Raw genomic sequence first — 22,423 nt, forward strand, 5'->3', positions numbered from 1 at the left:
TTTATGCAGCCAAAAAACACATGAAAAAATGCTCACCATCACTGGCCATCAGAGAAATGCAAATCAAAACCACAATGAGATACCATCTCACACCAGTTAGAATGGCGATCATTAAAAAGTCAGGAAACAACAGGTGCTGGAGAGGATGTGGAGAAATAGGAACACTTTTACACTGCTGGTGGGACTATAAACTAGTTCAACCATTGTGGAAGACAGTGTGGCAATTCCTCAAGGATCTAGAACTGGAAATACCATTTGACCCAGCAATCCCATTACTGGGTATATACCCAAAGGATTATAAATCATGCTGCTATAAAGACACATGCACACGTATGTTTATTGCAGCACTATTCACAATAGCAAAGACTGAGAACCAACCCAAATGTCCATCAATGATAGACTGGATTAAGAAAATGTGGCACATATACACCATGGAATACTATGCAGCCATAAAAAGGATGAGTTCATGTCCTTTGTAGGGACATGGATGAAGCTGGAAACCATCATTCTCAGCAAACTATCGCCAAGGACAAAAAACCTAACGCCACATGTTCTCACTCATAGGTGGGAATTGAACAATGGGAACACTTGGACACAAGAAGGGGAACATCATACACTGGGGCCTGTGGTGGGGTGGGGGGAGCAGGGAGGGATAGCATTAGGGGATATACTTAATGTAAATGATGAGTTAGTGGGTGCAGCACACCAACATGGCACGTGTATACATATGTAACAAACCTGCACATTGTGCACATGTATCCTAGAACTTAAAGTATAAAAAAAAAAAAAATAGGACGGGTGTGGTGACTCACACCTGTAATCCCAGCACCTTGGGAGGCCGAGGTGGGCGGATCACGAGGTCAGGAGATCGAGACCATCCTGGCTAACATGGTGAAACCCCATCTCTACTAAAAATACAAAAAATTAGCCGTGCATGGTGGTGGGCACCTGTAGTCCCAGCTACTCGGGAGGCTAAGGCAGGAGAATGGTGTGAACCCGGGAGGCGGAGCTTGCAGTGAGCCGAGATAGTGCCACTGCACTCCAGTCTGGGCGACAGAGTGAGACTCTGTCTCAAAAAAAGAAAAAAAAAAAATTTCTAAGACCCACCAAATTATTCAATTATTTCCTCCCTGCCTCCCTCTCTCCCTTCCTTCTTTCCTTCCTTGCTTCCTTCCTTCTTTCCTTCCTTCTCTCCTTTCTTTCTCCCTTTCTTCCGTTGTTTCTCTCTTTCTTTTCCCTTCTTTCCAAATTTACTGGGTGCTTACCATGGGCCAGGAACTAGAAACCCAAGAACCAATGAGATATGTCCTGGCTCCCAAGGATTTTATTGATTTGCGCGAGTTAGGCAAGTAAGTAGACAACACAACACAGTACATGTTAGAATAAAGGAGATGGTAGGGTCTATTGGATCAGTTATGGGCAGTTTACAGAGGCCAGGGAGGGCTTCTTGTGAGAGGGAAACTTATGATGAATTCTGAAGTATGGGAGAGTCAACCTAATGAGAAGGGCATTCTGGGCAATGGTGATCACCACGGGCTGTTGTGGCCCTTGGGAAACTCATGCTCTTTGGAACCGGTTGAATTTAGTTTTTAAATCTGACCTCATCATTTACAGAGAACAGGAAAAGTTATTTACTTCCCAGCAGCTCTGTTTTTTCCGCAGTAAAATGAAGAAAATTAAAGAGAAAAAGCATTCTAGATGAAAGTGGAGTGTTGAGTAGGTGCTCAATCATGATGGAATACCTGTGCTAAGCCAAGGAGTGTAACGATGTCTAGTAAGTGAAAAGGGATCTTATCAGGGTGTGATAAACCATCGGTTCTTTTAAGAGGATTCCTTATCATGTGTTTAAGTACTTTTTTAAATATAGATTTTTCAATTTTTTAGAAAAACAGCATTTATAATATCTGTTGTTTATTTCTAAAAATAATGATGCTGGCCAGGCATGGTGGCTCATGTCTGTAGTCTTAGCACTTTGGGAGGCTGAGACGGGTGGATCATCTGAGGTCGGGAGATCAAGAGCAGCCTCGCCAAGATGGTGAAACCACAAGTCTACTAAAAATACAAAAATAAATAAATAAATAAATAAATAGCTGGGTGTAGTGGTGCAAGCCTGTAATCCCAGCTACTTGAGAAGCTGAGGCAGGAGAATCACTTGAACCCAGGAGATGGAGGTTGCAGTGAGCCGAGATCACGCCACTGAACTCCAGCCAGGGTGGCAGAGTGAGACTCCATCTCAAAAATAAATAAATAAATAAATATAAAAATAATGATGATGATTTTGCCTGAATACGGGGAAGAAGAAGAAGAAGAAGAAGAAGCAGCTAGATTTAACTTGAGTGCTCCAACATGGATAGGACCTTTAAAACTTCGAGAGTAGTTGCTAGTGACAAAAGTTTATTCCTTTTCATACATATTTATTCCAGAAGCAACTAAGGCTCAAATTAGTTTTATTTTTACTTATTTTATTCTATTATTATTAGTTTTTGAGACAGAATCTTGCTCTATCGCCCAGGCTGGAGTGCAGTGGCGCAACCTCCACTCACTGCAACCTCTACCTCCCAGGTTGAAGCGATTCTCCTGCCTCAGTCTCCTGAGTAGCTGGGATTACAGGCATGTGCCACCATGCCCAGATAATTTTTGTATTTTTTGTAGAGATGGGGTTTCACCATATTGGCCAGGCTGGTCTCGAACTCCTGACCTCAGGTGATCCACCACACCTAGCCCAGTTTTATTTTTAAACTAAGTTTTATTTTAAGCCAAGGCTCAAATCTCTTTTATTGTTAATTTCCACATTGTGAACATCTTATCTCTGTTTATATGAACAAAAAATGATGTATGTCCTTTATAGTGTAGCAATGTTAATATATAAACAACAAGAAAATGATACCAAATAGAAAATAAATGCGTTACAGCATGTCAGAGAAATTGCATCGCATTCATGGCCAGAATATTCAATTCATTCTTTGCTTTATTAGACTTAGGGACAACACCTTCCCTCTGACAATTCACTGTCTGTGGAATTATAAACTTGCAATGTCTATCATTGCCGTCAACCTAATGAAAGGGGATGGGGACAGAAAACTCCAGGGAGGAAATGGAAGCTCACAGATGAAGCAAGCCGAAGGGGTAGAGGAAGGACTGAGGATAGTGGGAATAACTCTGGGCCCAGGATTCTCCAGAGACAAGCAGACATGGCAATGCCAGGCAAGAAGCTGATGGTGATCTGAACCACTGGAGTGCCCAGCTGAAGAGGTGGAAATGTCTCTTAGCTCCCTAACAAAGCCACTGAAGAAGATGCTCAGGGAGGTGATTAATGAGCCCCCAGCTCTGACCCACATCCCTTCTGGAAGTTAGCCTTTCATGGGGTCAAACTTACTTTGAAAAGTCATGGAGTGAGTTTGCTTCCCCAAGAGTCATGTGAAATGAGTTAGTGGGAGGTTTCAGAACATCACATTCGCGGGTGGAGGGATACTTTAAGAGGCACTGATTGCATCAAAGCTCCTAAGAAGGCGAGTGAAATATTTGTATGGCTTTGGAAGAACTAGCTGAGGTGTTTTTTTTTTATCACGAACTTGGATATTGGGGGAAGCTTCAGAATACTTCAGCAGATAGGATCTCTGCTGAGATTACTAGGTCCTAAGAGGAATGGTGGCAAGAGGGAGGCCAGCAAACATGTATAAAATGAAAGTGTTTTCAAAAATGGAAAAATATGTAAAGAATATGTGTGTGAATATGAATTACCAGAACAGTAAGATGTTAAGAGAGTTCAACAGCCTTAAGGAATGTGGGGGTTGATCACTATGTCTGGCACGTAATTATCACACACTGGTTTATTTTACGAGGTTGAATTAAATGTTAAGAGACACAGATTCTTAGAAAAGTGTGGAAGAGCATACTGCCCAGCAGCCCACCAGTGCACCAGATGGGCCTTTCCCTGCCACGGGCAGGAGGGGTACCTTGCCCGGGATCTGCACAGTGACTCGCCCCTACCAGCTCCTGTCTGCACAAAATATGCTGCTGTTGGGAGCAGCCATTACTTTTTAAGTAGTGAAATAACAAAAATAATAATATCCGGAAATCTGCAGTGGTCAGAACCACAGAAAGAGAATGAACCAGGAAAACCAGGACCAGGTATAGAGAGCTTCTCCTTCTGGCCTCAGAAGTGTTAGGCAATGGCCTCATAGCTCCAAACTACATTTTTCTATTCTTCATTTATTGTTTCACATGCATGTATTCTGAAATTCTATGAGTAGCAACTTATATTTGAAATGGTCTCTGCCCTCTCCCCGCAAAAGTATTCAAATACTTGGGTGAGGACTGGGGATCAGTCAGGGACACGGTGGTTACTCACAACCCTCTTGCCTTACTGGGTTGGCAGCCTGGGAAAGATGGGCAGGCTGAGAGCGTTCAGGGAGTTTTTCTTTGGGATGAGGGAATATGAGAAACTTTGAAAGGATGAGAAAGAGTTACTTTAGTTGTTCTCAGCTCAAATTTGAGCAGATACTCCTTTCTCCCCAATGGCCATCAGCTTATGACATCGCTCCTCAATTCCAATTATTTTCCATTCCCACGTATGTCCATGGGAAGAGCTCCTGCCATTTTGTGTGTGGGACTCCAGTGACTCCAGACCAGATGACCCCTACAGACAGAAAAGGACAGCAAGCAGCATGCAGTTGGGCTGCTTGGCTCAACTCTCACAGCCAGTGACGCTGGGGAAAGGATCAAATGAGGAAAAGTGCCTGTCACAGTGTCTGAGATAAAGTAGCGGCTCAACAACTTATTACCCCATGGCAATTTTTAAATATAGAGTGTCTTTCAAACATTTTTTTAAATTTTATTTTTAATTGACATATAATACTTGTATATATTTATAAGGTACATAGAGATGTTTCAATACATATATGTATAGTGATCAGATAAGGGTAGTTAGCACAACCATTATCTCACACATTTATCACTTGTTTGTTTTGGGAACATTCGGTATTCTCCTTCTAGCTACCTGAAACAACATACAATACACTTTTGTTAACTCTAGTCATCCTACAGAGCTATAGAACACTGGAACTTATTCCTCCCATCTAGCTTAATTTTATTTCCCTTAACAAATTTCTCCCAAGTGGCCATTTTGCACTGTGAGCTAATATTCTCTCTCTCTCTGTCTCTCTCTCTCTGTCTGTCTCTCTCTGTCTCACACACACACACACACACACAATTGATACACTTCTATTTTTAATATGTCTCCTGGGAGTCTCATATATCTAAATTCTGTTTCATTTTATAAGAAATGCTGACTGAGACCCAGTAAATTGATTTCCTAACCAACAAGGAATAGCTAACAGCTGTTTGAAAAACGCAGTCCTAATAAAATTTGAATGTTCCAGTGGGCTGTAAAGGGTTAAAAGGGTTAATGGGCCCTAAAGGGTTAAAGTGAGGCACTGTGCCCTAATCTGGCCACATTCCCATCATGGGCATTATATATCAACGGGTGATAACAGGACTGAGTTCTCTTTCCAGTCCTTAGATATAAAAGGGAGACAGCAATTAGGAAGAAAGAGAGTTATAGGAAGTGGTAGGAATTGAAGAGAAAGTAGAAAAGATCTTAACTCTACCTTATTAAAGTTTCATGATCCAATTACAAAATAGATGTTTTATTTTCTAAACTGGCATTTTGGTTTGTGATAACACCACACACACACGCACTCTCTCTCTCTCTCTCTCTCTCTCTCTCTCTCTCTCTCTCTTTCTATTTTTGCAGCTCTCTTCAGAATTTTCTTTAGGGACCCTGATAAATATACATGATATATTTTTAAAAATTGAATAATGGAAGGATTAAGACCTGGGGCCCTAATAATCAATTAAAAGACAATCTGATCATGTCTTTGCATTTTATAGGTGCAGCTTTAAATTCTAATTTCTAATATTTTTCTTTCAAGGAAGCTTACAGGTTCGCTATCACCTAAACAAGGAAGAAACCCATGTATTCACCATTGATGCAGATAACTTTGCTAACAGAAGGATGCACCACTTGAAGATTAACCGAGAGGGAAGAGAGCTTACCATTCAGGTACCTTCCTTACTTTCTCCTGCTTCAGCCAATGTGCCTTGGCTACTCTATCAAACTTTTCTAAGCTTCTACCCCATGCCAGTGTAGTGCCTAGTGCTGGAAACATAGTTACAAATCACACTTGCCCCCAGACTTGGAAGAACTAGGATAGTGGTTCTCAAGATGTGCTTCCCATGTCCCACCAGTATCAGCATCACTTGGGACCCTGTTAGAAATGCAGATTCTTGGGCCAAGTGTGGTGGCTCACACCTGCAATCCCAGCACTTTGGGAGTCTGAGGCGGGCAGATCAAGAGGTCAGGAGTTCGAGACCAGCCTGGCCAAAATAGTGAAACCCCATCTCTACTAAAAATACAAAAATTAGCCAGGTGTGGTGGCACACACTTGTAGTCCCAGGTACTCAGGAGGCTGAGGCAGGAGAATCGCTTAAACCTGAAAGGCAGAGGTTGCAGTGAGCAGAAATCACGCCATTGAACTCCAGCCTGGGAGACAGAGCAAGACTTCATTAAAAAAAAAAAAAATGAAAAGAAATAAAGAAATACAGATTATTGGCTAGGTGCAGTGGCTCATGCCTGTAATCCCAACACTTTGGGAGGCTGAGGCAGGTGGATCACAAGGTCAGGAGTTCGAGACCAGCCTGGCCAACATGGCAAAACCACATCAATACTAAAAATACAAAAATTAGCCAGGTGTGGTGGCACGCACCTATAATCCCAGCTACTGGGGAAGCTGAGGGAGGAGAATCGCTTGAAACTGGGAGGCGGAGGTTGCAGTGAGCAGAGATCCCACCACTGCACTCCAGCCTGGGAGACAGAGTGACTCCATCTCAAAAAACAAACAAACAAACAAAAAGAAGCACAGATTCTTGGGTTCCACAGCAGATCTATTAAATTGGAGGCTATGGAAGGGGGAAAGCAGCAGGTGATACTAATGTCTGCTCAGGTTTGCCAACCCCTGGGCTGCATTAAAGTGAGGAAGACGCATGGGCAAAGAGGAAATCATAATAGGCTGTGGGAAGGCATGTGGTGGAAGCAGGCACAGGTGATACTGAAGAGGGTGCTGATCCCACCTGGGCATCAGTACTTACTTCCTGGAAGAAGTTAGGAGTAAGCTGAGTCTTGAAGATGAGTAGGAGTTGGCCACAGGGAGGAGGAGAGTGCTTAGGAAGAGGGTCCATGTGAGCGCAGGCTAAAGCTGTCTGAAAGCATGTTGTGTGGGAGGCACCCCATGAGAACTCAGCGGGCTCCATATAAAGGGCCAGCAGCAGATGATGGCAGAGCCCAACAGAGAATAGACAGAGTCCAGATCATCCCCTTTAAAATCATGACCCTCAGCAAGCCCTTGCATCTGCCTATCAATCACTCCATGTTTTTAAATCTGTTCTCCTGTTCTCCTGGTTGAGCATTTTACACTCTCTCCTCTTTACTTATACTGCTAACAATTGCCAGTTTGTCTTAACTCTCAGCAGATGACTTTGCTTTCTTATTTCTTGTAAGAATTTACACTCTTACATTCAGAAGAGAATATCCGCACATTCTCAAGAGCACATTACCTACCTACCACATGTGTGTTTGCACTCTCTCTCCCTCCTGAATAGTTCATGGTTCTAGCTAAGGCCTGACCTTGCTACCTGTGGGCCAGATCTGATACCCTACTGAAGAAAATCACTCTAGCATTCTCCTTCCTCCCTCCCTTTCATCATTTATTCCAGCTCTACTGAATGGCTCCCCAAAGCCTAAAACAAATAATTATTACATGCATTAAGAACTAATATACAGACAACAATAGCTAAACAAGCCAACAAGCCAGCATATCTCTGGGTAAAGAGAGGAAACCTTTCTCTTATCTGACTTCTTACAGTGTTCCATTCTCTTTGTCCTTTCCTTGCCCGAATTTTTGGAAATGTTGTTTATATGCTTGTTCTTCAAATTTTCCCTACCTTTTTCTTACACCCATACCGAAAAGGTATTGCCTCTGCACTGCAGCAAAATTGTACTTCTCAAGGCATCATTGTGCTTACCTGGCAAAATCCAGTGGTCATGTCTCAGTGTTATCTTTCCTTGTCCTCTCATTGGCAACTGACATAGGGATTCATTCCTGTTCTTGCAACTTGACCTAAGTCTTTATTGCTTGCAGGATACAACTCTCACCTGTTGATCCTTCTGCCTGTGTTAGTTTCTCACTCTTGTCTCTTTTGTTGGTTTCGCATCATCTCTCAAAACTCTACCCCAAGGAACTCTCAGAATGCCCAAGGACTCCAGCTTCTGCTTTTGATCTACACTCACTCCATACTCATCTCATTCTATCTCACATCTTTAAATTTCATGTACATGCCAATGAATCAATCCTGAATGTGTATCTAACACTAATCCTGTCCCTGGATTCCAGACCTTATACCAACTACCTACTGGGCATATCTATATGAATATCTGTTAGGCATCGGAATATTTAAGTAAATAGTTAAAATTGACTTATTAGGAAGTTCTCCTGAAACAATGACCTCATCCCCTGCAAGCATGTCCCAGTTAGGGGCAGCTTCATTTTTCAAGTTCATAGTCTCAAAATTGTGGTATTCTCCTTTTATCTCTCCTTCTCTTACCTGCAGCATCTCGTGGATCAACAGCATCTACCTTTCCCCAAGCCACCCTTGCCCTTTGCTTGGATTATCACTGTTTACAGTTGCCTTTTGATTGACATCTCCCTGCTCCTCTTTAGGTTCCCTGGCTGTCTATCCTCAACATAGCAGTCAGAGTGATCCTGGTGAAGGAATAGTCAGATCCTGGCATTCTTTTGTCCAAACCCTGTCAATGATTTCCTTTCTCGTACAGAGAAAAAGTCAAAGGTCTTCCAGTGGCTTATAAGGATCTCCATGATCTGACACCCCTGCTCATTTCTGGTTGCTTCTCTAACCTCATCTGATTATATGCCCTCTGGAACTCTAGTTGTGCCACTCTGGCCTCTTTGCTATTTGCAAAGCCCTTGGACTCACTGCTTTGCCTAGGATGCTATTCTTTATATATACTCATGTCCAGTTCTTGTACTTCCTTCTGGACTCAAATGATTCAAAAGGTCATTCTCATTGAGGCCATCTCTGATCAGCTTATTTAATAGAGCAACCTATTTCCTTGACTTCAACCCTACACCCCCCCCCCCTTATTCTTGCCTGCATTATTTTTTTCTCTCAGCACTTAACTTCCAATACAATGTATTTACTTATCAAATTTTCTGTCTCCCTCCTCTAGAATGTAAGTTGCCTGAGAACAGAGGAGGGTCATTCTGAGCAGATGTGCCAAAGGAAAGTCATGGCAGGGGAGATGGGAGGACTATGTATGAGTCCCTGGTGGATTGCACTCAAGCTGTGCAAAGTCAGGCACATGGCCAGTGGGATCTTAGTCTCCTCTTCTTACAGGTGAACTGTAAAATAATGAGGACTCTTTCCTGGAATAGCACCATATGCATAGTCAGAGTAGAGCCTGGAAGAAACCAGTAGGATATGGCTAGCCTGAAAAAGTGAGAATGAATGGGGAGGGCTGCCTAGGAATGGGAAGGGGACTGAACAAATGGAGCTAGAATTAGCAATGGGTGAGGTAAGGAGGGATCTCTAAAGGATGGTCATAGAAATAAAGTCCTACTAAAGTCCCAGTGTTGGCTTTTGCTCACCCCTGCAAGATGGGATTATCAATCGTCCATGTTGGTTGCAACTAACTGTTCAGCTACCCTCTCCTCCCCAGGACCACATGTTTTGTCAAACTGCAATCCTTGCCCAGGAAAAGCTCTCTGCCCACAACTAAATGAGACCAGGTCAGAATTACGGGACAATGGGGACAGTGGTGGCCCTAAGGACAAACAGAGAGAAAGGGGGAGAAATGGAAAATGAGTTCCTGCTTCCTATTAATGTTAATCTTGCACAGCAAGTTCCTGAGCAGGTTTCATTTGTTTCCTTGTTTGCAGCAAAGAATTTGGTGAGAAAATCTCTGTGGGGAGATAAATACCTGTAAAACGCTGTATACAATTTACCAGGGAGAAGACTTGTGTGAAAACCCTTATTTCACAAAGAAGAAAGAAAGGGGGCCGGGCGCGGTGGCTCACGCCTGTAATCCCAGCACTTTGGGAGGCCGAGGCGGGCGGATCACGAGGTCAGGAGATCGAGACCATCCTGGCTAACACGGTGAAACCCCGTCTCTACTAAAAATACAAAAAAATTAGCCGGGTGTAGTGGCGGGCGCCTGTAGTCCCAGCTACTTGGGAGGCTGAGGCAGGAGAATGGCGTGAACCCGGGAGGCGGAGCTTGCAGTGAGCCGAGATTGCGCCACTGCACTCCAGCCTGGGCGACAGAGCCAGACTCCATCTCAAAAAAAAAAAAAAAAAAAAAAAAGAAAGGGGTATTTTATGTGCATTGTGGGCAAATTAGCGAGACCTGTCTAATCTCTCCTGAGAGAAAATCTCAGAGGGGGGTCTGCTCTCTGTATGCATTTTTTCAAGCTATTTCCAGATGGGATCGTTTTATGCTTCTTACCTGCAGACCTCTGCTGATGTGCCTTTGTTTTCTGTTTTCCTGCAGATGGACCAGCAACTTCGACTCAGTTATAACTTCTCTCCGGAAGTAGAGTTCAGGGTTATAAGGTCACTCACCTTGGGCAAAGTCACAGGTATGTTGTTCTAGTTCATACCTTTCCAGTGGGCTTTATTAAAATAAATGAATGCATAATTTTCATTAGGGTGTTTAAGGATTCAAGTCTGCAGCCTTTTGCTCCCATAATATCTGAGACCTGAAACCAAGATTTCTTATTCAGAAAATGCTAAGATGTATCTGTGGCAGAAATAGGCAGTGCATTTCTATCTACTTTATAAAAATTTGCAAGAGGTAAAATACTAAAATAATTTCGCAGAATACTTAAATTTTTACTTAATTTTCAAATTTTTTTTAAGTTTTACTTAATTTTAACTTAAATGTATGAGTGCATACATTAAGGATTTGAGCAACTCAATAGTTCATCAAAAATTTTAAAGGCATTGTAATTTCCTACTATAATAGTGAATCTTTTTTTTTCTATTGGAAGTTCTGTCAATTTTCACTTTATATATGATGAGAGTATTCATTACATGCATACAAGATGGAAATTTTTTATCTACTTGATGAAGTGAACATTTTATCACACAAGTGACCTTTTTAAACTTTAGTAATGTCTTTTTATGCTTAAATTTATTTTGCCTATTATTAATATGCCTATTACAATTTCGCTTAACTTAGTGTTTGCCTGGCCTCTTTTCTCACTCTTTTTCTTTCAATTTTTCCTTTTCTTTCAGCTTTGTAGGTGATCTTGTGAAGAACATACTGCTAGATTTTATTTTTTATACCCAACTGTCCATCCATTTTTTTTTTATAATGGCAAATGTAGGTCCTTCTACATTGTGGGGCTACTTGTAAAGTTGGATTTTGTTTCTGCTACCCGATTTCCTATGTATCCAGCTTTTCCTGTGATTCTATCATATTCTTTCTGACTCTCTCTCTATCACAGTACAATGCAGAAAACATTAATAACTCAATGCATGGTAAGCAGAAATACATTTAACACGTAAGTTAGTTGCTTACAAAATTGTTGTAGTACTTACAGTGTGGGTTCTTTTTGGGGTCTTTTGGAATGACTTCCTCGTGCCCCATACTGTATGCAAATTCACAGGTAGAAGGAGGAGGTATCTGAAAAATGGCTGTGGAAAAGGCATCACGGGCCCCTGCTTTTGCTTGCCAGTAGAAAGAGCTGAAAAGGCATAAAAATGATTCTTGCTACAGCCCTCAAGCTTCATAAAGGGTTTATAATTTCCAGATGTAATGTTGATCCAGAAACCTAGCTGCAGTAGGGTCAAAAAAATGTCCATTTTAGTTCCCCAAATAGCAGTTGGAAGAACCAATCAACACTGATCCCTGATTGAGTTTATCTCTGATTCCATTCACCGTCCTAATAATAATCATTTTTATATTTTTTAGATACTGCTTATTTTTGATTTATTAATATAGACACTAGTTTATACATTCCTCATTTCTTCCTTTATATCAGACTTTTCTATCTTCTGCCAGGCTTTATTTCCTTCTTTTTAACTAAATTATTTTGAATTATTTTCTGTTTAAGGTTCCCTTCATTATACATACATATACATATATATGTATATTTTTTTTCCTGAACAAAAGTTTTTATTTTACCTTTAATCTTGGAAGATAATTTTGCTAGATCTTCAATGCAATATTGAAGAATATTTTCTCTCAGATACTGAGAAATCAGTCAGAGGTGTGATGGAGCCAGTGGCACTGGCCTTTAAGAGCCAGGTATACATGTCTCTCCCCAACTCTGCATCCTTCAGTGGTGGCAGGATGCCAGCTTGAAATCAGCCGTAGTAGGAGGGTTTACACTGTGGATATCAGAAATGCTAAAAGCCAGGACTTTCCCTACCTCTTCCTACTGAAGAGCCAGTTTCAAAGACTCACTGGCACATCAGTGTCCTCTTGTTTTCTGGCTTCCTCGGTTGCTACCAAGAAGTCCGCTGTCCATCTGTCCTGCTATTGAAGGTGCTCTGACCACCTCCATGCCTACCACCTACAAGTTGATTTAAAGTCATCCTTTTTTCTTTGATGTTTTGCAGTTTTGTCATCAGGTATCTGCTTGTAGATTTCTTTTTAAAGTATCTTACTTGATATTTTTATGTCTCCTTTTCACTATGTCATATGTATCTATGTATCCAGTTCCTATTTATTATTCATAGGTATCTGTTCATCAGTTCTTAAAAATTCTCAACATATCAAATCTTGCTTCTCCTATTCTATCTACTCAATTCTTTTAGATCTAAATTATATGAACTTAGACTTGCTAATTCTATCATCATATTTCTTACCCTCTTTTTATAGCTTTCATTCTTTGATCTAACATCTTGCATTCTGGGCAATTCATTTGGCTTTAGCATCACATTCACTAGTCCTCTCCTTATTTAGGCCTAATCCCGTTCAATGAATCATTTCTTATTGATTTTATCTTTCATTTCTAAAAATAGTATTTTGTTGTTTTTGAAGCATGGCTATTAATAAAGATAATTTGTTGTCTCTGTTCTTTTGTTTGTTTCCATCTTTTTATGTATTTAGGCATTTCATTAATAGTTATTAAACATTTTGTCTCTGATAATTCCAACATCTGAAGTCTGTGAGGGTCCCAGTCTGTTACTAGCTGTTTTCTAAATTTTTCCTGTGGTAGCTTGTTTCCTTATGCTGTGTGTGTGTGTGTGTGTGTGTGTGTGTGTGTGTGTGTGTGTGCATGTGTGTTTGTTCATATTGATTACAATTAATTTGTGACAACTCTAAGGATCAAAAATTAAGACACTTTCCTCAAAATAAGATTTTTTTTTTTTAACTTCTGCCAGGTGCCAGGAGGTACTACCAATTTAGGACAATTTTAATTTCTCACTTTTTTGTTTTCTGAACAGAGAAGAAATATAAATTTGAGCTCCATACCTGAATGAGATCAGTCTTCTGGTTGAAGTCTTAGCGGAAATGTTGTTACTATTAATATCATTAACCAAATTAAAACACCCTTGGGAAAGAGGGAAAATGTGGGCTTACGGACCACAAAGCCCAGACCTTTCTCATGGCCCCTGCTCTGTGTAATGGAAGTTCCAATAATATCCTCTTGTTAAAAATGAAAAAAAAAATCCTCATTAAATCTTACCACTGTGTATAGCATTCATATGACCCTTCACACTTTTAGCTAAGCCAACAATAAGGCTGGTGAATTGAAACTTTAAAGCAAGGTACTACAGACAACTTGTTATTTTATTTCTGGTGCTTTGTAATTATCAGGTAGAAAAGAACTGTTAAGATTGAGGAGGAATACTGTATTAGTCCATTTTGGCATTGCCATAAATACTTGAGACTGGGTAATTTATAAAGAAAAAATGTTTAATTGACTTCTGGTTCTACAAGCTGTATAAGAAGGATGATGCTGGCATCTGCTCAGCTTCTGGAAAGCCTCAAGAATCTTAAAGTCATGGCAGGAGACAAAGGAGGAGCAGGCATGTCACATGGTCAGAGCAGGAAGAAGAGCGAGGAGGAAGGTGCCACACAATTTTAAACAATTATATCTCACCAACTTACTCACCATTGCAAGGACATCAACAAGAGGATGGTAGTAAACCATTCATGAGAAATCCTCCCTCATGAGCCAATCACCACCCACCAGGTCCTACCTCCAACATTAGGGATTACAATTCAACATGAGATTTGAGTGAGGACACAGATACAAACCATATCAAATACCCAATAAAATGTCTTCATTGTTCTAAGAATGGGAGACATCTGCTTACTGGGCTGCCTTCCCATTTGAACTGCCGTTGAACAGATGGAAGGATTTTGACCAACACTTAACCTTAACACTCTGGTCTATGAAAGTTCCCTAGCAGAAGGTAAAGGGAGACAATATGAACATTCAGGCTTATTATTTAGAAAGGACGCTAATCCTGGGGGACCTTTGGAAAAGGAAACCAAGCCCTATGTATCAGAAATGGAGTAGAGTAGGGATGGAGAAAACAGGAAGAGATGGTATTAAAATGGCTACGTGAAATTAATGACAAATGCAACTGAACTTCACAATTTTAGAAAAGATTGCTTTGTAGGACATTTCCAACTGTAAATCAAACACTAGAAAGCATTTTTCATGGTAGATATGAAAAGAAAACATACGTAGTAAATCTAGTGTCTCAGTTTTCTTCAGTACCATCAATAGCATTTCATTGCAAAGCAAAAGCAAGTTTGTTCATTTTCTTTTTGTCTGAGAAAGGAACAATTCCTTACTAAAGAGGACAGTGGTTTAGTACATACTCTATGTTTAGTACATACTCTAGCCACGGTGCTACAGATACTGTTATAAATAAAGCAGTTTTTTGTTTGTTTGTTTATTTGTTTATTTCCTGAAGGTCCCCATGATGTAGATACTGGCCCATGAAAAATAGCAGATATAATTGTGTACGTTAAAACTTCGCTGTTGGTTCTCTGAGAATGTTGATGCTCAAATCCATCAAGTTACGGGATATTGCAAGGTTTATTCTTTGGTTTACTGACATTTCTTAACTTTCAAGAGAGATTACTTGGTTCTGGCCTATTGCATCAGTGAATTTAAGAAAAATAACATTAAAAGAGAGAGAGAGCACATATTTAGGGAAGTAATCCATTTGGAAGAGATAATGTTTCTGGAAACTTGCTTATTTCATTTGAAAGTATAGATGTGTATGCCTCAGATTCAAACATAGTGTGCTTTATCACTGTTATTTCTAAGTCTTTGTTTAACTTGGCCCTGTCACAAGAGCTTAGACAGCCAGGCAGACATAGGAATTGAAAAAACTTGAAACTTCTGAAAGAAACTCTGCCTTTTTTGTTTTTAATTTATTTTTTTTCTGATCCTGTTGTCCCCTTCTTTACTCTTCTAAAATATATCAAGAAAATTTGATTTCAAAACAAAAACTACTATTGTTTGGTGAAATTAAGAATTCAGTTATTATTATTGTCTCTTCTTAGAGAAGACTTCTTGCCAATATGCAGAATTAAGAAGTAGCTACTTTTTAAACATATGGAAACAGGTTAAAGTTTAGGTGGAAAAGAATTATAGTACTGCCTTTAAACTATTGCTACCAAATTCTGAAGAGACATTAAAATGGAATTTGCACTCATGGCATGCTGATAGCATTATTTTTTTATGCAGCCAACGTTTGTTAATCTCCTACTTGCCAGTTTGATAGGCCTAAGCTCACACCTGACAGAGGCATTATTCTTCTGCTCCAATTGCTGTTTGCCCATCTAGATTTCAATATTTACTTGCCTCAAAAAAATACAGAAATTGAAAGAATTTCTTCTCAAGATACATAAAATTTACAGCTAATCTGTAAATTGCAGAGCTATCTGTGAGCACTTACACATGATTTTGACATGTTAAAATGAGTTCTGATTGTATCTACAGAACAGGGTTCTTTAATTCTCCCCAATCCCTCAGGTTTAAACTTTGAGCCTACTGTGTCTTGTCCAACATTACAGTATCATTGAATGAATACCCTGAATGCTTTCACATAAAATCACTTTACAAGCATCTTGCAGAGGTTGAATTATGGCTGCCATTTATAGAAAGCACAGAAGAATTTATGCATATAAATAAAAGGTGTGTACTTCAAAATGCTCACTTTGGAAGACTGTACTCTAATTCCTTTTTGATTTTGGACGCAGAGCCTTCTTATGATTCAAATCTGGGAGTCAATGCTAAACTAGGAAGCAAAATTCTACAGTGGAAGATGCTCAGCTTTTTGGAGACAAATTGACCCATGTTTGCATCTCTCATGTAGTTAACCATTGTGTGACCTTGGTGAATTTATCTAACCTGTTTATGGTTGCTTATTGGTAAAATGAGGATAGTAATACTTAATTCATTTAATTAATTCACAGAGCTGTGTAAGTATTTCTTGAAGCTTTATATGCAAATTACTTGGTATTTAGCATATACTCAAGAAATGTTGGCTTATTTTTTTCTTTATTTTCAAGGTTGTAGAAACATAAAAGAGAACCGTGAGGGTTTTTTTTTTTCTGTTTTCTTTTTTGTTAATGTGTCTGTCAAGGTGACTGTAAGTGTAACTTCCAGGGAGGTGCTCAACTGTGCTCCAAAAGAGCAATTCTGAAGCATGGTGACTCATACAGAATCTAGTGTGACTCATTATCAATTAGCACTGTTTCAAGGGTGTATCAAACTCATACCAGCTTCAACAATAATAACAAAAGAGAAAATAATAGTTGGTGAAAATAGAAGTTTCAAGGTGTAAGATCTGCTTCAGGTATAGCTGGCTTCAGAATCTCAAATATTATGATTCGGGTTTTTCCAGTCTATCTGTTTCTCACTCCACATTTGACTGCTTACCTCTTGGAGGTGCTTCATTTGCAGGCAAGATTTCAGTGGTAATGAAGGTGAAATCATCAACTCCAGGTTTAAGTAGCAGCAGTTCAACATTCCATGTGGAAAGAAAACCTCCCACTTTTAAAGTTCCAGAAAACTTTCCTTATGTTAAGTCATGGGATTGAGTTTTCAAGGACCAATCCCAGACCATGGCAGTGTTCAGGTGATTGGGATCTACTGCATGGCCATGGCCAAATTATTCACCCAGCTATGGCTGTGAAGAGAGTGGAGATAGTTCAGCGTTAATTGCATGGGTTGATAACAGGGAAAGGCTACTTCTCAGAAGCAAGTTGAGCTGTTCTTACCAGAGAAAGAGAAAAATCAACAATGATCTAGTAATGCCACCTCTTTTTCTCTTTTGCATTTTGCTCTCCCTCTTTTAAGAGGAGAGAAGAGGGTGCAGTTGTAGCCATGGGCTAGGAATTGTGGCTCATTTGGGGAAAGGATTGTGCCGGTGTGCATCAACAGTTCAAATATGTTGTGGTAGGAAAAATAATAGTTGAGCTATGCTCTTTTAATAAATAAATGCATGTAATCTTCTTTAGAACAAGTTTATAGCTTCCAAAGTGACTCCTCTAAAAGATTATTTCATTTCAAATGCATAGGCTTCTCAAATTATATTTCATTTTGCTTATGGTCATACATAGTTCTTTAGTAAATACTAAATGTCCAAACCACAGCCTTTTTCAGACTCAAATCCTCACATTGTGTGTAATTGCTTTATATTTTGTCCAGATAATTTTTAATGATACTGTCTGTTTGGGTAATACAGTATTTTAGATTCCTTAATCTAATTTGACCTTCTGCATCATGAAATAAATGGTGTGTTTTAGAGCATCCTGAAATATCAGATGTCAATAATCATCCCAACTTCCCAAACACGCATGTCAATATCAGATGTCAATAATCATCCCAACTTCCCAAACACGCATGTCTTATATTTTCTACTTTGTAGATAACCAGCATTGAATTGCAACTGGGTTAGATGGGATTTTTGTTATTTTTTTCCTTTAACAATAACAAGTTACATTTTTTTCCCCACAGAGAAATTCAGTAGATGATTTAGTTTCTCCTCATGCAACAGGAATGTGTGTTATCTTCTGATTTAAGATGCAATTTTATTTCTGTGTGTTAAATGAATCACCTCATGATAGCAGTGCCAGCGTGCTCCATGCTCTGCGCTGCTCTGTAAAAGTTGTCTGTTTTTTCTAAGAGTGAAACCACTCTATGAATAGCATGCCCTTGAGTTACTCATTTTATATCGTCACTTGCCTGCTCTGTCTATACTAGTAACTAAAAAATGAATGAAGTAAAAATATCAATGATATGTTGTTTCTAAATGCAGACTGTCTTCAGCTGGGAGGAGCTGTTAGTAATCTCCTTCCAAGAGGGGTGGCCTTCAAGGATTTGCCAGACATTACACATCTTTGCCTGACTGTGATAGTGAAGGATGTTTTGTGTGGTGGCCCAGAAGTCACATGACATGACTCTCATTGATATAAACTTCAAATTCGTTCTCAAGCAAAAACTATTGAGCATTACTATGGCCACACAATGTGTGAAACAAACAAATATAACGGCAAAAAAACTGTCCTTGTTCTAAAGATCCTGCTTATCTTAAAAATTAATTCTTTCAAAGGAAAGTTATTTGGGTGGGATCTGTTGGTAGTATTAAAGTTTTTCAAGGTTTTGAAGTATCCCGTGTAGGCTATGCTAAATATTAGATTTTCTTCACTGTTACAAAATAATAGTACTAAAAATGGTATAATATTTACCGCATGCTAATACCAATAGTATCATAAAACTAGTAGTTACTGTTAGTATTATTATTTGATGATATCTTTCTGTATGCTAAGTCTAAACTCGTTCCTTATGTTAATTTATTTTTCCCCTGGTCATTACCCAGGGAGATAAGTACCATTCTTATTTCTATTTTTATAGATGAGAAAATTGATTCACAGAGGTTCAGTGACTTTCTCAATATCATATAACCAGTAAGTGTCTGGATTCCAAACTCCTAATAAATCCTGCCACAGTTTGGTTTTTAAGGAATGATATGAAAATTTCACACAATGCACAGTTCATTTTTCTGCTGAGGAGCTCTGCATCAAAAGTTTGTCTTTTTAGACTTAATGGGCTTAAAAGTAGAGGTAGAGTGAGGGAGTCTTTAATCATGGAGAGAGGATGGCACATTTCTTGTAAGTCAGGCTTTGGAATCAGCTCTGGGTTCAAATTACGACTTCACCGCTGACTAATGTGACCTGGACAAATTACTAAATATTCCAAACTTCAGTCGTCTCAATTAAAACACAGGTATATGTTATTATAACAATTATAATTCTGAAAATCTGGTGGTAATGCAAATGATATACCTAGGATGATGCCTGCCATTTAATAACAGCTCAGTAAGGTTTGTAACACCAGTATAATAATAATATAAGAAGCCACTTCATCCAACCTAGCATTTTCCCTTTTGGACTCTAATTGCCTTCCAGCTAAAGGTATCCTAGTCTTTATGTAACAAAGCTTAAATTTTACTCTTCTTTCCCACTCTAGGGGAATGAATGGATAAGGCAAGGTGTTAACATGACTTTAATTGATGATTGGTAAACAGTGGAGGTGGTGGTGTGGACAATATTTACTTTTTTATTTTATTTGTTGTTTTTTTTTTTTTTTTTTTTGGAGATGGAGTCTCACTCTGTCACCCAGGTGCAATCTCCACTCACTGCAACCTCTGCCTCCTGAGTTCAAGCTATTCTCCTGTCCCAGCCTCCCAAGTAGCTGGGATTACAGGTGTGTGCCACCTTGCCCGGCTAATTTTTGTATTTTTAGTAGAGATGGGGTTTCACCATGTTGGCCAGGCTGATCTCAAACTCCTGACCTCCAGTAATCTGCCCATCTCGGCCTCCCAAAGTGCTGGGATTACAGGCATGAGCCACCGCACCTGGCCAATAATACTTTTGATAAAATCATCTGAAAAGAGTTAACTAGGCCAAAACCCACCTGAAATTATTTAAACTTATTTTCTCAGGAGTCAAGCTGCCTCTGATGGGTTATAATCATGTTATACTTTGTGAGTCAGTCAAGCTTAAAATCATCAAATCCAGTCCGATGCTTAAAGACCCCAGACATTTCCACTGTCCCTCTCCACTTCTCAGCATGGGGTAGTCATGAGGTTCCAAAGACAGGACCCCAGCCTCATTTACGGTTTTATCTTCCCTGCTACTGTATTGGCAGACACATATTACATGTTCTATAATGTATGTTGAAGGAAAACACACACAGGCACACACATGCACACACGTATATGTATAATGTATAAATATTAGAACTGTGGTTACCTGAAAGGTTATCACACTACCCATGACTGGGCCCAGTGTTGTGCAGCTAGCTGCCTCCCAGACTTGGATGAGTATCTCCAGCTTCCTCTTACAATGTATTTTTCTCACGAATGTGTGTGGTAGTGAGATGGGAAATGAATGGGTTGGGAGTCAGACAGTGCTGAGCTCAAACCATAGAAAGGTTGCTTCTTAGCTCTGTCATGACCAACATCACCTCTCTGAGCCTTGGTTTCCTCATCTGTAAAGTAGGAGTAGTAATACTTGCTTTATTTATTTGTTTTGAAGATATGAGATAATGCCTGTGAAGTGTCTGGAGCTTAGTGGTATTTGAAAACAGCAGCTACTGTTAATAAGATCATACAACCATGCTGTCTATTGATTTTCTTTGCCTGATATCCCTCTTCCTTGCCGATGGCTCTGCTATTGATTTGTTTGCCCTTTGCCTGGGGAATCTGGGCCAGTGTTATAAATGTCAATGTTGACAAGGTAATGAAGTAAAAAGGATCCAAGCTAAGAGTAATGAACTCCCTGCAGCGGCCTTGTAGGGACCCCTCTGAAGCTTGGTGAGAATGGAAGCACTGTATTGGCCAGAAGCTGAAAGAAACAAGTGGAACAAACACAGATTAGAATTCTAGGTTGCTTTCCCACAAGGAAGGAGAGGGAATTGAGGCTCGAGGAGTGTTGTGTGGCCACTGGTTACTCATTTAGTCTACCAAGATTTTATTTTTGCAGGATGCCATTAATGATAATAAATTGAGTTTTAAAACAGATTAACATAACGTAAAGCTCACTGTCACTTAGGAATGATTGTATATGCCATTTATCCATTTCTAAGAATGATTTGACCTGAATCTGTGGATTTTTCCTTTACACTTGCACAATTATCATTGCCAGTGATCAGTGTCAGAGCTAGGGTCTTGTGGTTAATATTCTGAAGTTCTCTGCCTTTTTCTTGATAAAGAATCACATGGCCTGCTTCTTAGTGAGGAAAATAAATAAGTAAATCATTCTACCTAGGAAATTCTAGTTTTAGTTAATTCCGTTAAAATCAACTGCTGCCTACTCTAATCAACTCTAATCAATCATATATGACTTGAATATATGCCTTATCTTTCTCACTTATTTTCTTACCTTTTTCTTCAAAATGATTCCATAGAATATAAGCCTTGCACAGAGCATGCCTCCCATAAAAGATAAACATTATATAAATATTTGGAATCAGTAAATTGCTCCCTAACATTGTTTGTAGATAATTCATTGAACGCATTATTGAATACCTATTATATAGAAGGTGATATAATAAAAGAAAATATGAAAACTTTAAAGAAGTAAAGCCTATGGATCTTTGTTCCCAAAGTGATAAAGCAAGTATCTGTGAGGATAAGACATTTATTTAATTAGGATATAAATAGTTTTGATAAGTGCTTTACAGATGGAGTGTGCTTAATATTCATAAAAAGAAGAGATCATTTCTAGCTGAGATGACCCAGAATGTTATTGTGTGGAAGATCACCTTGACTTTAGTCCTGAAGCACAGGTTTGACCTCAATAGATGGAGTACATTCCAGGAAGGAGGAATGGTGTGAACCAGGTAAGACTGTAGGAAAACAAAGATAGTAGGATAGAAACAGTAAATAGGCCATCTGAGAGGGTTTCATACATGCAGCAGAGTAGAGGGAGACAAGGGAAACAAGAACAGTCCATTGGGAGAATATTACAGAGGACATCCAGTGCTCTGCAAAGGCATTCAGAATCTATTGTGTAGAGGGGAGAGAGCATGGAAAGGAACTCTCATGGTCAGAGCTGCTGTTATCAGCCTCTCTTGTTAGTAACAAGCAAGATAGAGGAAAGAAAGACTGGTGTGCAGGCTATGCGAATGCCTAACCTTTGGATATGAAAGAGATAGCAATGGAACAGGGGAGCAGGTGCAGGTGCAGTTTGTAAAATAAGAATTGGAAGATTTGGGTAATTCACTGGGTAGGTGGGTGGCAGAGTACCCAGGGAAGGAATGGAGAGGACAAGAGGAAAGGAAATTACAGCAGCTTTTTCCAGT

At 39.5% G+C, this 22,423-nt stretch overlaps 1 protein-coding gene across 1 annotated transcript in view; it reads left to right on the forward strand.

Moving 5' to 3' along the window:
• CNTNAP5 (contactin associated protein family member 5) overlaps positions 1-22,423 on the forward strand; it is an 870,373-nt gene that overhangs the window by 806,669 nt on the left and 41,281 nt on the right. Inside the window, exons 20-21 of the mRNA XM_031008908.2 lie at positions 5,934-6,064; positions 10,624-10,711. Coding sequence (XP_030864768.2) covers positions 5,934-6,064; positions 10,624-10,711 — 219 coding nt within the window. The remainder of the gene's footprint in view (positions 1-5,933; positions 6,065-10,623; positions 10,712-22,423) is intronic.

The sequence above is a fragment of the Gorilla gorilla genome, chromosome 11, assembly GCF_029281585.2.
Source record: "Gorilla gorilla gorilla isolate KB3781 chromosome 11, NHGRI_mGorGor1-v2.1_pri, whole genome shotgun sequence".
Taxonomy (NCBI): domain Eukaryota; kingdom Metazoa; phylum Chordata; class Mammalia; order Primates; family Hominidae; genus Gorilla; species Gorilla gorilla.